Genomic DNA, 14,784 nt, shown 5'->3' with positions numbered 1-14,784 from the left:
TTCGTATTCTGGGAAATAGGAAGATACCATACCTTTAAATTGCAGAGTACTTGAGAACTAAAACTGTAATAAAATGTGTGGTTGAAAGAAGTGAAAATAACTCTAATGGCCATTGATAGGAAGATAAATGATGATAGTACAGATAGAATGTTATGTAAGCTTTGAAAATGAATAAAATTATATATAACAAATAGATGAATCTTAGTAATAGTATTGAAGGCAGGCAGAGGGAACAAGTCCCAGAAGATTATATGTGGTAAGATACCTTTTTATAAAGTTCTAAACAAGCAAAACTAAATGTATTTTTTAGATACACATAAAATTCAGGATAGTGGTTAATTCGTAAAAGCTGAGGGATAGGCTAGGGAGAAGCACTTAATAAGATTGTTCGGTAATGTTCTAGTTCTTGGACAGTGAGATCATACTTGTTTGTTAAATTATTATTATTAAAGACAATTTGTGAAATAAGATAGGGCAATACATCCACTAATGGTTAATATATTGTTCGTGATTGATGATTTTGATGATTCATCAAACTCATTGTACTTAAGGACCAAATTCTTTTTTATAAGGTATAAATAAATGTCATAGATGTTCAAACAAAGGGCAGGATTATTTTCAGCTATAAGAACACAGACTATGAAGCCGGACTGCTTGGGTTTGAAAAATGGATCTACTCATGTCACTATATCCTAACTATGACTTTGGGCAAATTATTTAATCACTCTGTGCCTCAATTTTTAAAAATACAGTCAATTATAGTATTTGCCTCATATAGTGTTTAGAGGATCAAATGATCTAATACATATAAAACAGCAGTGCCTGGGACAAAGAAAGAGTTCAAATATTAACAGTAGTTATAGTAGTATTAACAGCAATAGCATTAGTGCTACTCTATTTTTATTGTCATTATTTGTTTTTAAGAACCAATTCATCTTTAAAGTTCTCATCACAAGAAAAAATTTTTAACTATGTATGGTGATGGATGTTAACTGGACTTGTGATCGTTTTACAATATATACAAATATCAAATCATTATGTTGTACGCCTGAAACTAATATAATGTCACGTCAATTATACCTCAATAAGAAGTTTTTTTAAAGTACCAACTTACATAAATTATACTTCAGGGGAAAAAAAGACCCAACCTATTCGCCAAATAATAGGAAATATTGAGCCTTACTTTGTGTATGTTTTTTGTGACAGTAAACATTGATGTAAACAGAAAATGCAGCCATAAAGGTGAATTTCATCTCAAGAACTGTATTAGAAATAATTCAAAACTCACAGAAAGAGAAATGCCCTTAATTTCAATTTAAAATTTTCATTATAAAAAATAATAATGCTATAAAATATAAGTATGCAATATTGGAATACTTTCATTAAATTGTAGCAGCATCATGAAATAGTAGCAAGTTACTACATTAGGACCTTAGCCTTGTTTTCCCTGCCTGGGACACTCTTTTCCCAGGTATTTATGTGGGTAGCTCTCTTTTCTCCTTTAAATCTTACCAGAGGTCATCTTCTCAATATAAAATTGCAAATCTCTCTTCATGTCTTCCATCCTGCTTCATTTGCCTCTTCCCATGGTGTACAATTATTACCTTATAAATACTGTGTAATTTATTGATTGGTTAATTATCTCTCACTCCATTATATTCACTCCATGCAAGTACTGTGTAAGGGTAAGGGTTTGTCTCTTTTGTTGATATCCCAAATACCTAGAACAGTGCCTGACATATAGTAGATGTCTAAGGTGTTGAAATATTTGTTTGAAAGAATTAAAAGTGTACAAACTATAGTTTGCATATTTTAATGGGAATGTTTATTTTATTTAAAACAATTTTTTAAAGATTTTTGTTAAAATATAGCTAACATACAATGTATTAGTTTCAAGGGTGCACCATAGTTATTCAACACTTACATACCTAAAGAAGTGATTACCATGGTAAGTCCAGTAACTGTCTGACACTGTATGTACAGTGCTATCACAATATTGTTGACTATATTCCCTATGCTGTATATTACATTCCCATGACTTTTTTGTTTTATACCTGGAAATTTGGACTTCTCATTCCCCTTCATCTTTTCTGCCCTTTTTAAATTTTTCAATTACAATTGATGTTCAATATTATTTTATATTAATTTCAGGTGTACAGCATGGTGATTAGACTTTATATAATTTAAAAAGTGATTCATTTGACTAGTACCTATCTGGCTCTATACGTAGTTATTACCATATTATTGACTATATTTCCTATGCTTTACTTTATACCCCCATGACTATTTTGTAACTACCAATTTGTACTTCTTAATGCCTTTACCTTTTCATCCTGCCCTCCAACCCCCTCCCATCTATCACCCCAATAAATCTAGTACCCATCTGACACCATACATAGTTATTATAATATTATTGACAATATTCCTTATCTTATCCTACATCCCCGTGACTAATGTGTAACGACCAATTCGTACTTCTTAATCCCTTCTCCTTTTTCATCCACTCACCCCAACCCCTCTCCCATCTGGCAACCATCAAAATGTTTTTTGTGTCGATGTTTATTATAAAAGGCTTTGTTTTAATTATAAAAAATACATATTTGCTGACTATAAAGTTAAGAATCTAGACAAAATGGAAAAGTGGAAGTAAAAATTGCGTATATTTTCTGCCCACCCCCACCATCACACCACTCCATGATCACTCTTTTTTAAACAGTATTATTGACATACCATACAATTCACCCATTTAGAGTGTGCAATTAAATGGTTTAGTATTCACAAAGTTGTGTAGCCATCACTACAGTTAATTTTAGGACATTTCCATCAACCCAAAAAGAAACCCCATTCCCATTAGCAGTCCTGTTTCCCTCCAACCACTACCTCCCAGGGCTAGGCAACCACCTATCTGTTTTCTGTCTACTGATTTGCCTCTTTTGTACATTTCATATAAATAAAATCATGTACTATGTGGTCTTGTGTTTGGCTTCTTCTGTTAGCGTAATGTTTTCAAGGTTCATGTATCATGTGTTAGTACCTCATTTTTTTATTGCCAAATAATAGTCCATTGTATGGATATATCATATTTTTCACCCACTTGTCCATTGATGGACATTTGGGTTGTTTCCACACTTGGCTATTTTATAAATAATGCTGCTATGAACATTTGTGTATAAGTTTTTATGTGAACACATATTTTCATTACTGTTGGGTGAGCTTGCTGGGTCATATAACTCTGTTTTATCTTTTGAGGACCTGCCAAAGTGTTTTCCAAAGCAGCTGCGCCATTTTACATTCCCACCAACAATGTGTAAGGGTCCCACATTCTCCACATCATCACCACTTGTCATTACGTGTCTTAATGATTGTGGTCATCCTAGTGGGTATGAAGTGTTGCCTCACTGGGATTTTGGTTAACATTTCCCTAATGAGTGATGATATTGAGCATCTTTTCATGTGCTTATTGTCCATTTGTATATATTTGGAGAAATGTCTTTTCAGATCCTATGCACATTTTTAAAATAGGTTTTATATTTTCTTTTTATTATTGAGTTGCAAGGTTTTTTTATATGTTGCAGGCAAGTCCCAGGATGTAGGATTTGCACATATTTTCTCCTATTCTCTGGGTCATCTTTTCACTTTCTTGATTGCATCCTTTGAAGCAGAGAAACTTTTGATTTTGACAAACTTCAATGTGTTTATTCTCATTGTGCTCTTGGTGTCATATCTGAGAAGGCTTTACTTAACTTTAAGTCATGAAAATTTACTCCTGTGGTTTTTTTCTCTAAGAGTTTTATAGTTTTAGCACTTACATTTAGGTCTATAATACATTCTGAATTAAATTTTATATATAAGGAATGGGTCCAGCTTAATTCTTTTACATGTAGATATCCAATTGTCCTAGAACCATTTGTTGAAAAGATTATCTTTCCCCATTAAATTGTCTTGGCATCTTTGTCAAAAACCAACTGACCATAAAAGTGAGGTTTTATTTCTGGACATTCAGTTCTATCCTATTGATCTATGTGTCTGTCTTGTAAGATCACTCTTAAAAATCATTATATATCCTTTTAACCACTGCTTTCCAACCAGGTCTCAGCTTAAATAAGAGACCTGGCACTTGTCATAATATGCAATTATATTCTTGATAAAACTGAACCACACTGGGGGCCAGTCTCCACCATAAGATTATAAGATCCCTGAAGACATGAAGAAGAATTTATTTACACGGTATTCCTAGCAGCTAGCATAATTCCTGGCCCATAGTAGGTCTCCAATAAATATATTTTTTAAAACAAAGAGTGTTTCTGAGAATTTCACTGAATTAAAATCAAAATACAAATTCCTGAGCCTCATCTGGGTCAGAATTTCTCAGGGCAAGTTCTGTATATATGTTTTTAAAAGTTTCCCATGTGATTATGATAAACACACTTAGCCAGTGACACCTTTTCTAGACTTTGTTTTATGTGAATATTCACATATGAATGCATAGTTCTATTGGTGTAAAATATCTTCCATAGTTTTATAACCTGTTTTATTATTACCAGTGTTTTAGTCATTAGTCCATTTAAAACAGCTCTGTTATCACTTTTAATGACTGCATAGTATTCTATTATATTTGTAAGTTTATTTAAGCATAATAGTTATTAAGCAGTCATCTGAAGTTAAGTTACTTCTAATTCTGTACACTATTTAGATATCGGAAATTAAAGCCAAAAATAATAGGCAACAATAATAATGAGTTAAAGTTGAATTTAATGATTTAATGAAATAGAGTGTTCAAACAGATTTAATGGTACAATTGAACCATACTGGGGGGGGGGGGGTTCAGATTGTATCAGTAACATTTAGTGATTTTTTTTTTTTTTTAAGTCATTTGACATTTAAGAGCAGCACCTTTCATATCTATTCGGATAGTTTGTCAGAAATTTGATAATCTATAAATCTAGGTTTTTAAAATAACTATGGATATTACACTTTTTAGCAGTGTGAGCAAGTTAACCTGTTACTGGACAAATTTTGTATTTCAGAGTTGTTACAGTCGACTATTTTTTGCAAATTAAACTTCAGTCACTGTAACCAGTCTTATCTATCTGATCATTTTGCCATAATGGTGATAATTAAGGTTCATAATTTATAACTCATTTCAGTGTGAGACAAAGTTCTTCTGGTAAAAGACCTATAAGCACCAAAAACAACTAAAGTAAATACAAAAAGAAAATTATTTGATAAATTTATAAATTGGTTGATGAGCTAATGGATGATATCTTTATAGAGATGAGTTACATCTTTTATTATATCTGATCTTGGTTTTAAGTACCCAGAAGGACCATTTCTGCAGATCATTTTAAGTAGAACTTCATATAGTTCTCTGCATAAGCAGATGCTTAATCTTCTTTTTTTGATTGAGGTAACATTGGTTTATAACATACAAGTTTCAGGTGTACAACATTATAATTTGACATCTGCATTACATTGTGCTCACCACCAAAATTCTAGTTTTCATCTGTCACCATTTGAACCCCTTTACCCATTTTGCCATATCCCCTTCTTCTTCGCTTTACCCTCTTTTCCCACTGGTAAACACCAGCCTGTTGTCTGCTTCTATGAGTTGTTTTGTTTTTTTCATTTTTGTTATTCATTTTTTTCATTTTTTAAAAATACGTGTTCTACATATGAGTGAAATCATACAGTCTTTGTCTTTTTCCATCTGACTTAATTTCAGTTAGCATACCACCCTCAGAGTCCATCCATGTTCTTGCAAATAGCAGGATCTCACCTTTTTTATGGCCAAGTAGTAGTCCATTGGGTGTGTGTGTGCACGCACGCACACTCCACATCCTTTTTTTTTTCTTTTAAAGAAGTTATGTAAGATTTTATTTGAGCCCAAAACTGACAATAGCGGCTGGGAAGTGAGATCTAAAATGTTGTATCACGTCTTTATCCATTCATCCATTGATGGACACTTAGCTTGTTTCCATATCTTGGCTCTTGTAAATAATGCTGTAAGGAACATAGGTGCATATATCTCGTAAAGTTAGTGTTTTTGTATTTTTCAGATAAATAGTCAAAAGTGGTATAGCTGGATCATATGGTAATTCTGTTCCTAATTTTTTTTTATGAATCTCCATACTGTTTTCCATAGTGGCTGTACTAAGTTACATTCCCAGCAACAGTGAACAAGGGTTCCCTTTTCTCCACATCCTCTCCAGCACTGGTAGTTTCTTGTCTTTTTGATGATACCCATTCTAAAGGTGTGAAGTGGTATTGTGGCTTTAATTTGCGTTTTCCTAATGATTAGTGACTTTAAATATCTCCTCATGTGCCTGTTGGCCTTCTGTATGTCTCCTTTGCAAAAATGTCTGCACATATCCTCTGCCCATTTTTTAATCAGGTTGCTTTTTTTGTTGTTGAGATGCATAAGTTTTTATATATCTTGGATATTAAGCCTATTGATGTATGATTTGCAAATATCTTTTCCCATTCAGTCCATTGCCTTTTCCTCCTGTTGATAGGTTTGTTTTGCTATGCAGAAGCTTTTTAGTTTAAGGCAGTCCCATTTATGTTTTGCTTTTGTTTCCCTTGCCAATGGAGTCAAATTCACAAAACATCTCTAAGGCTGATGTCAATGAGGTTTCCTTACTGCCCATGTTTTCTTCTGTATGTTTTAATGGTTTTAGATCTTACATTCAAGTCTTCAATCCATTTTGAGTTAATTTCTGCGTATGGTGCAAGATAGTGGTCTAGTTTCATTCTTTCGTATGTGGCTATCATGTTTTCCCAATACCATTTATTGAAGAGTTGTACCTTTGTCCACTATATGTTCTTAGCTCCTTTGTCATAAATTAGTTGTCTATGCATTTGTCAGTTTATTTCTGAGCTCTTGACTCTGTTCCATTGATCCATGTGTCTTTTCCTATCAATACCATACTGTTTTAGTTACTATAGCTTTGTGATATAGTTTGACATCAGAGAGTGTGGTAGCTCAGATTTGTTCTTTTTTGTTTCAGGATTGCTTTTGCTATTTGGGATCTTTTGTAGTTCCATACAAATTTTGGGATTTTTTTGTTTTATTTCTGTGAAAAATGCCATTGGGATTTTGGTAGGGATTGCTTTGAATCTATAGATTGCTTTAGGTAGTATGGACATTTTAACAATGTTAATTCTTCCAATCCTTAAACATGGAATATCTTCCCATTGCTTTTCTATCTTCAGTTTCTTTCAACAATGTCTTACAGTTTTAAATATATAGGTCTTGCACCTTCTTAGTTAAATTTATTCCTAGGTATTTTATTGTTTTTGTTGCAATTGTAAATGGGATTTTCTTAATTTCTCTTTGAGATTTTTTGTAGTGTATAGAAATACAATAGATTTTTGCATATTGATTTTGTACCTTGAGACTTTATTATTTCTAATAGTTTTTCGGTGGAGTCTTTAAGGTTTTCTCTATATAAAATCATGTAAAGCAGATACTTAATTTTCCCTAGCTATGTTTCTTGTTACCTTAAAATTTGATTTCTTTGTGTTGGCAATAGCAATTCTTACTTACCTTTTTTTGTTTAATGGTTGTAGATGTGAGTATGCAGTGCTCACAGGATATACTTCGAATGCTCCTATCTCTTCAGCCAGTTCTTCAGGATGCTATTCAGAAAAAAAGGACAGTAAGGCCTTGGGGGGTTCAAGGTCCTCTCACTTGGCAACAATTTCATAAAATGGCTGGCCGAGGCTCTTATGGTAAGTAATTCATCGTAACGTATATTGGCTGATTTTATATCAGTTCTCAGTTTCTATTCCCAACTTGAATAAGCATATTTACTTTTCTTAAATATTTTTGTGGCTTAAGGCCAGTGTGCTCAATCTCAGACTTTATTATTTTCAACATTTCCAGCATTCAATTTACTGCATTTTCCACCCCACTTTAGAAAGAACAGCATCACTTAGATCTGTTTTTACATATTAGACTGACCAGTAAATAAGATTTTATGTGAAGAAAGAATCATACTGCCACAAATTTTTAAAAGACTGAACACCACTTTTGTTGTAAATCATCATTTTACAAAATTGAATGAAAAAATGAGGTAAAAAAGAAGAGGTAATACTTATGATAAAGGCCCCAAAGTCTTCATTAAAGGTGGGAAAAAACAAAAACAAAGACAGAAATTTGCTAGTTATGCCAAAGTTGCAAATGAATACTCCTAGTATATAGTATATACACATATGTGTATGGTCAACTGTAATAGAAAAGAACATTCAAAATGTTTGAATTATCTATTGAAGATAGGCTCTGAAAGGTGGGATGTAATTGGAGCTTTTAAAATATATTTGGAGTAATAATTCTTAACATTGAAATCTTTCACTTTTATGCATGGTTTTAGAATGCATTGTGTACACACACACACACACACACACACGCACGAGTTTTTACTGATCAATACATGTAGAGAGATCTTTTCTTTTTCTTAATGCCTGCATATATTCCATTGTTCTTTCCATATGATATTATTTTACCCGTCTACTTTTTATGTCATTACAATCTGTAATGCACACATCCCTGGCTTAATGCATGTGTGTAATTTTTTAAAAAAATTTTGCCAGATTACTTTCCACAGTATCAATTTAAACTCCTACCAGTAAAATACCTGTTTACCCAAACCCTTGCCAGTAGGGCACTGAGTAGATAGGTGAAAATGGTTATTACAGGATAGTTTGAGAGGAGAATAGTATAGACCATGAGCGGAGAGTTCCTACTTTCTAATCCCACCTCTGCCACTTTTTGTATGATACTGTACAAGTTGATTAACTTCTCCATTCCTGCTTTTTCTCTCTAAAATGTGATTAATATTAGTATCTGCCTTATATGGTTTTTGTGAGGATTAAATGAGTTAATATATATATAAAGATCTTTGACCAGTACCTAGCACATAGTAAATGTTATAATTGTTTGCTATTACCTTAAATTGCTTTCTCTAATGAGATTAAGCATCTTTTTTGTATAAGAGGTATTTCTATTTCTGTGAACTTTGTTTATATTCTTTACCCGGTTTTCTATTAGGTTTTTTTGTCATTTTTTAAAATTTATGGATTTGGATTTATAGGTCCCTTTTACATGGTAAGGATATTAATTTTTGTCATGCATTGCAAATCAGTTTTCCAACTTATTTGGCTTTGTTTATTCTTTTCTTCATACCAAAGTTTAAATTTTATGGTCAGAGTAATCAGTTTTTAAATGGATAGGTTTTATGTTAGGCTTAGAAAGGCATTCCACAGTCCAAATTTATTAAAAATAAAACTCCCCTCCCATTTTTTTTTTTGTACTTCTAAGTATTTTCATTCAAATTATTTTTTTTTACATTTAAATGAAGGTATAATGAATAGTTGTTTTTGTTGTTTTTTTTTTAAGACCATTTAGCAAATTCCTAACTGGAAAAGTTTCAATCACTGGCTTTAGGTGTTTTTGTCTTTAATCAAATATTTTTCTACTAATAATGACTTCAGTAACTTTTGCCATTTAAATAAAAAGACATGTACTGCTTTTAAATGCTTTCTTAAAATGCGTCTTTCTTATATTTAGGAACTGACGAATCCCCAGAACCACTGCCAATCCCCACATTTTTGTTGAGTTATGATTATGATTTTCTGGTGCTTTCTCCATTTGCTCTCCCTTATTGGGAGAGACTTATGCTGGAACCCTATGGATCTCAAAGAGATATAGCCTATGTTGTACTGTGTCCAGAAAATGAAGCCTTGTTAAATGGAGCCAAAAGCTTTTTTAGAGATCTCACTGCAATATATGAGGTAGGTATTTAAAAAGAGGTGGCATTTTAAACCTGCCTTATGATTTGTATGTTTATATATAAATTATGTTGGTTAGTTCAGTTGATTGGGGCAGAATAGTAATGATGTCAGTTCTTTGATGTCAGCTATTTAGTTATTATGCTAGCCAGTTACATTCTTTACAGCATTTGACCCAGGCCCTTTGTTAGATACGTGTGCCTTGGTGTCGTGGTGGTAATTGCCATATTGGGGAATAAACATCGAGAGCATATATGTCCTGTTTAAGATAATCTATTTTATAAACAAAGAGTAGCATTATTAAATAGCCAAGGGAAAATTATATTTATAAAAATTCTAGTCCTGATTTTCTAGGACCTCAGGTGCGGACAGTAGGCCTCACTTTCCTCATACGTAAAATAAAACTATGCTAGGTCTCTGTAATTCCATTTCATTTCTGAAATTCTTGACTAACCTTTTAAGTTACAATTCTCATGTTATATCTAACACTACAGATTTTTTTTTTTTTTTTTTTAATTAAATTTATTGGGGTGACAACACTACAGATTTAAAGTACTGTGGGACATAAAGTCTTAATTCATTATACCTTCCTTTTCCCATAAATGCTTGGAAATCAAGTCTTTAAAATTCAGTTTCTTTTACAATCTTAATTATTAGTTTGTGCTGGTTTAACTCCTTATAAATAAATGTTGCACTTAATTACAAGATATCTGTAGTGTGTTTTATAGTCGTACTTCCCAAAGAGTGCTGTTTGGAGCACTAGTCCTGTAAAATCTTCCCAGAAAAAAGTTCCACAGTTAAATAGGTTTGGGAAAACATTGTATATTATATTACTTTTTAGAGATTCACTATTCATGTTAGATTATTAAAGCCTTTGAAAGTCTTACAGTAAAGAAATCCTGTTTAAATTTTCTTAATACAGTGTAGTAAACATACTTGAAAGTAGACTTGTAATAAACATCTCCCTCCACAGGATTGGAGGGAGAGCTGGCAATACATACTGTATTTATATGCCAATTTTTATTTGATTTGACTTGGGGGGGATATATGTATATTTATATACATGAATTGGGGGGTAGATGTACAACTTAACATGTCTACATTTTTATGCTCATTTATTTCTGTATCCTGCAAGTTTTCATTATTCAAGTGCAGTTGTTCTGGCGCCATTATTATTTAGGTGTTTATTTCATTGGAGATATTTTAATTTTAAAAGAAATTTAATGAGTTTCTAATGTAAAAAGGGAAAAGACCGATGGCACCATTTTACCCTTTGTATTTTTATCCCAAATGTTAATTACAAGTGATAAAACTTATTTTAAATAACTTAAATGCTTTTTATTATAATATGTACTCAAATAGTATGATACTTTAACTAATTCTGCTTTCTATGTATATATTTGTAGTCCTGTCGATTAGGTCAACATAGACCTATTTCTCGACTGTTGACAGATGGGATCATGAGAGTTGGATCTACTGCGTCAAAGAAACTATCAGAAAAGTTGGTAGCAGAATGGTTTTCTCAGGCAGCTGATGGTAACAATGAAGCATTTTCTAAACTGAAGCTTTATGCACAAGTCTGCAGATATGACCTAGGTATTAAAATTGCATTTATTGTATAAAGCCAGTGTTAGCAGAATGTGGCGCAGTCCACCAGCTGTTTTTATAAATAAAATTTTATTGGAACATAGCCATACTCATTTATTTACATATTGTCTGTGGCTGCTTTTGTATTATAAAATCAGACCTGAGTGATTGTGACAGAGACTGTGATCTGCAAAGCCTAAAATATTACTATCTGACTCTTCATAGAAAAAGTTTCCTGGTCCCTGCAATAGGGATCCTATCAGCTAGGAGGAAATTGTGGGTTTAAACAGTTTTTTTGCTTCTGTAGGATCTGATGAATTTGTGTTTTTATTTAGTAAAATTTATTAACATTAAAATTCTTGACTTGTTAATGGTTTAGAGATAAAATAACTTTGAGTTACCTCTACAACACCAGTTCTTTTTTGGAATCTAAGAAAATGACAGCTGTTTAAGACTTGCTTTTAATGTCTTGAACTAAATATCCATGGACTTACTTTAGACTTAATCCGAAGAGACACAGAACTAAAATATTGAATCTCATTACACATTCCTATAATATGAACCTCATGATAACATTTCTCCATTTTATATTTAGCTCCCAATGTAGTCAATATTTATTCAACTTCTGATTTAGGGACCCTTTAAATGGTTTGGTTAAAAATTGCTACATACTGTTATTTATATTTAATTAACTATGCCTAGCAAATAGAATTTTATTATACTTTCATGGAAGCCATTTCTTTATTTTGTATGAAAATGCTGGTTTACCTTTTCAGTTCCATTTGACGTTTGTTTCTTCAGTTTCTAGGGGAAATAGGAAGCTAGTATGTGCTACACTACTAGCAGGCAACTTGGGGCAGGGGGTAGTTACCAAAGAAGCATCAACTAGATATTATTCACATAGTTGAGTAAATAAAGAACCTATCAGTGAAATGAAGTAAATATCCTGCCTGTTTTTATTATCTTTAGGTCCTTATCTTGCTTCCCAGCCATTGGACAGCTCTCTACTTTCCCAGCCAAATTTAGTTGTTCCTACAAGTCAATCTTTGATTACTTCACCTCAGATGACAAATACTGGAAATGTTAATGCTCCATCTGCCACCCTGGCATCTGCGGCGAGTGGCACTATGACAGTGACTTCAGGTGTTGCCATGTCTTCTTCAGTGGCCACAGCTAATTCAACTTTGACCACAACTTCAGCTTCTTCCTCCACCAACTTGAATAGTGGAGTGTCCTCAAGTAAACTACCTTCATTTCCACCCTTTGGCAGTATGAGCAGTAGTGCTGCAGGATCTGTGTCTACACAAGCGAGTGCAGTGCAGAACGGCCAGCTAGGAGGGTCACAGTCATCAGCTCTGCAAACAGCTGGCATTTCTGGAGAGTCGTCTTCACTTCCCCCTCAGCCACATCCCGATGTATCTGAAAGGTACTTTTAAATATACGAATTTTGTAGAAATATAAATATATGATGCTTCTTGTATAAATAAGACAGTCATTGTGAATGAACTTGTAAAGAATTCTTGGTCTTATCCTTGAAATTTTAGTTTGTATAATGTGGAATATTGTACATATAAAATTACAATGACTCTTCATAAAGTCTTTATTATTTTATTTATTTAGGATTTCAGGCTGGGAATTAAGACCCTGAAAGCCATTTAGTCGAACTATTTGAATCTGTTCTGTGACATAACTGTCAAGTCGATTTGCCTGTGTAAATCACTCCAGTCATTTAAAAGTCTTTATTGAACCAGCCTGTTCAGAGACTTAAGAGTCATAGCAAGATTTGAATCTCAGCTCTGCCATTTACTGGCTGTATGATTTGGGGGGAAGTTATATAACTTTTTTGAGCCTGTTTCCTTATCTGTAAAATGGGAGCAGTAGAATATAATGTACATTAAGTGCTTTACACAATGCTTCCAAACACTTGAGTTACTTATAATGACAATAGTGATGATATGATGACAGTACTTTTCATTCCTTTTATGAAGAAGGTATTAAGCTTCTTTTTTGATTTATAGGTTAGGTTTAGCGTGAGCTTGGTTATATTTTTCAGCTATCTGGATGCAGTTTTGCCCAAAGTTACACTAATTTATGTGAGAAATGACAAACTATTAATTACCCAGATCGTTCGTCCATCTTGAACATCTCAGTATATTTGAAGTTTTAAAAAAAAAATCAAATCACCATCAAAGAATGAACCTTATATTCACCATTGAAATTAGGTAGTATGAAATGAAGATGTATAGTTGAAAATGTAGTAGAACATTGACTAAGTTTGGAAATCTGCTTTCTTTCTAATCTAGCACTGCTTTTAGCCAGCTGTGTGATCTTGGAAAGCTCGTTTAACTTATCTTTGTCTCAGTGTAACTTAAGTAGTAAACTCTCTAGTGTTTCTGATACTTTATGGTTTTAAGAATTCTTTTTTTAATGCAAGACCTCAATAAAAACATCTTTGTACACCATGAAATTGTATATACAATGCTTATGGTTCTCTTTGAACAGAAAGAGATGTCCCTAATTTTTAGAGACTCTCTGTGACAGCTCCCCACCCAAAAAAAGGATGAGAGGGTATTAAGAATCTGCTTTGATGCTACCCCAAGAAAGATACAGTACAACTTTTTTCCTAACTGTCTTACTTTCTATTTCAAATTTTAGTACGATGGATCGGGATAAAGTGGGCATCCCCACAGATGGTGATTCACATGCAATCACTTATCCACCTGCAATTGTTGTTTATATAATTGATCCTTTTACATATGAAAATAAAGATGAGAGCACTAATTCTTCTAATGTATGGACTTTGGGGCTACTCAGATGCTTTCTGGAAATGGTTCAGACTCTTCCTCCTCATATTAAGAGTACTGTTTCTGTACAGGTAAGACTGATAAATGTTGCCAATAAAATTTGTATAAAACAGTTGGATGTTGACAGAAGTTTCAGAGATACTGTTCTGTATCCAAACATTTTCTAAAAGTCAGGTTGTGTTACATTGAATTTACTTTAAGTAATATTATACTAGATATCTTAGAGAGTTTATGAAAAATTGACTTTATAAGTATAACACAGTAATAATGGAGAATAAAAAGATTGTAGTAAGTACATTAAGTGTTTCTCCTGTATTACTTTTGTAAACCAGCTTTTAAATTCCTAAGCTTAAATACAAAAATAAGAATATGGATCTATATAAGCTAGAATTCTAAATAAGACAGGTTGCAAGTAAAAGTAGAAAGAAATTAACCACATTAAATTGTTTGCAGAGATTTTAAATTATCTCTTTATAGACTATAATAGTACTAGTCAATGGCAATATTAATATAACTGCTATTTAGAAATTTTTAGAAGTTTTTACATATCCCATTGGTAAAACTATTAAAAACCTATATAATAGATAAAGAAATATAATTCTTT

The 14,784-nt window shown here is 32.6% G+C and overlaps 1 protein-coding gene across 1 annotated transcript in view; it reads left to right on the top strand.

Annotated features, from left to right (window-relative positions):
- The window catches only part of MED13 (mediator complex subunit 13), a 94,505-nt gene that overhangs the window by 63,678 nt on the left and 16,043 nt on the right, over positions 1–14,784 (top strand). The window contains exons 17-21 of the mRNA XM_019732482.2: positions 7,570–7,731; positions 9,569–9,792; positions 11,196–11,385; positions 12,346–12,802; positions 14,032–14,251. Of these exons, the coding sequence (XP_019588041.2) occupies positions 7,570–7,731; positions 9,569–9,792; positions 11,196–11,385; positions 12,346–12,802; positions 14,032–14,251 (1,253 nt within the window). The remainder of the gene's footprint in view (positions 1–7,569; positions 7,732–9,568; positions 9,793–11,195; positions 11,386–12,345; positions 12,803–14,031; positions 14,252–14,784) is intronic.

Source organism: Rhinolophus sinicus, linkage group LG15 (assembly GCF_036562045.2).
Source record: "Rhinolophus sinicus isolate RSC01 linkage group LG15, ASM3656204v1, whole genome shotgun sequence".
Classification (NCBI taxonomy): domain Eukaryota; kingdom Metazoa; phylum Chordata; class Mammalia; order Chiroptera; family Rhinolophidae; genus Rhinolophus; species Rhinolophus sinicus.
The sequence above is the reverse complement of the archived record's forward strand: the minus strand, read 5'-3'. Positions and strand labels throughout refer to the sequence as shown.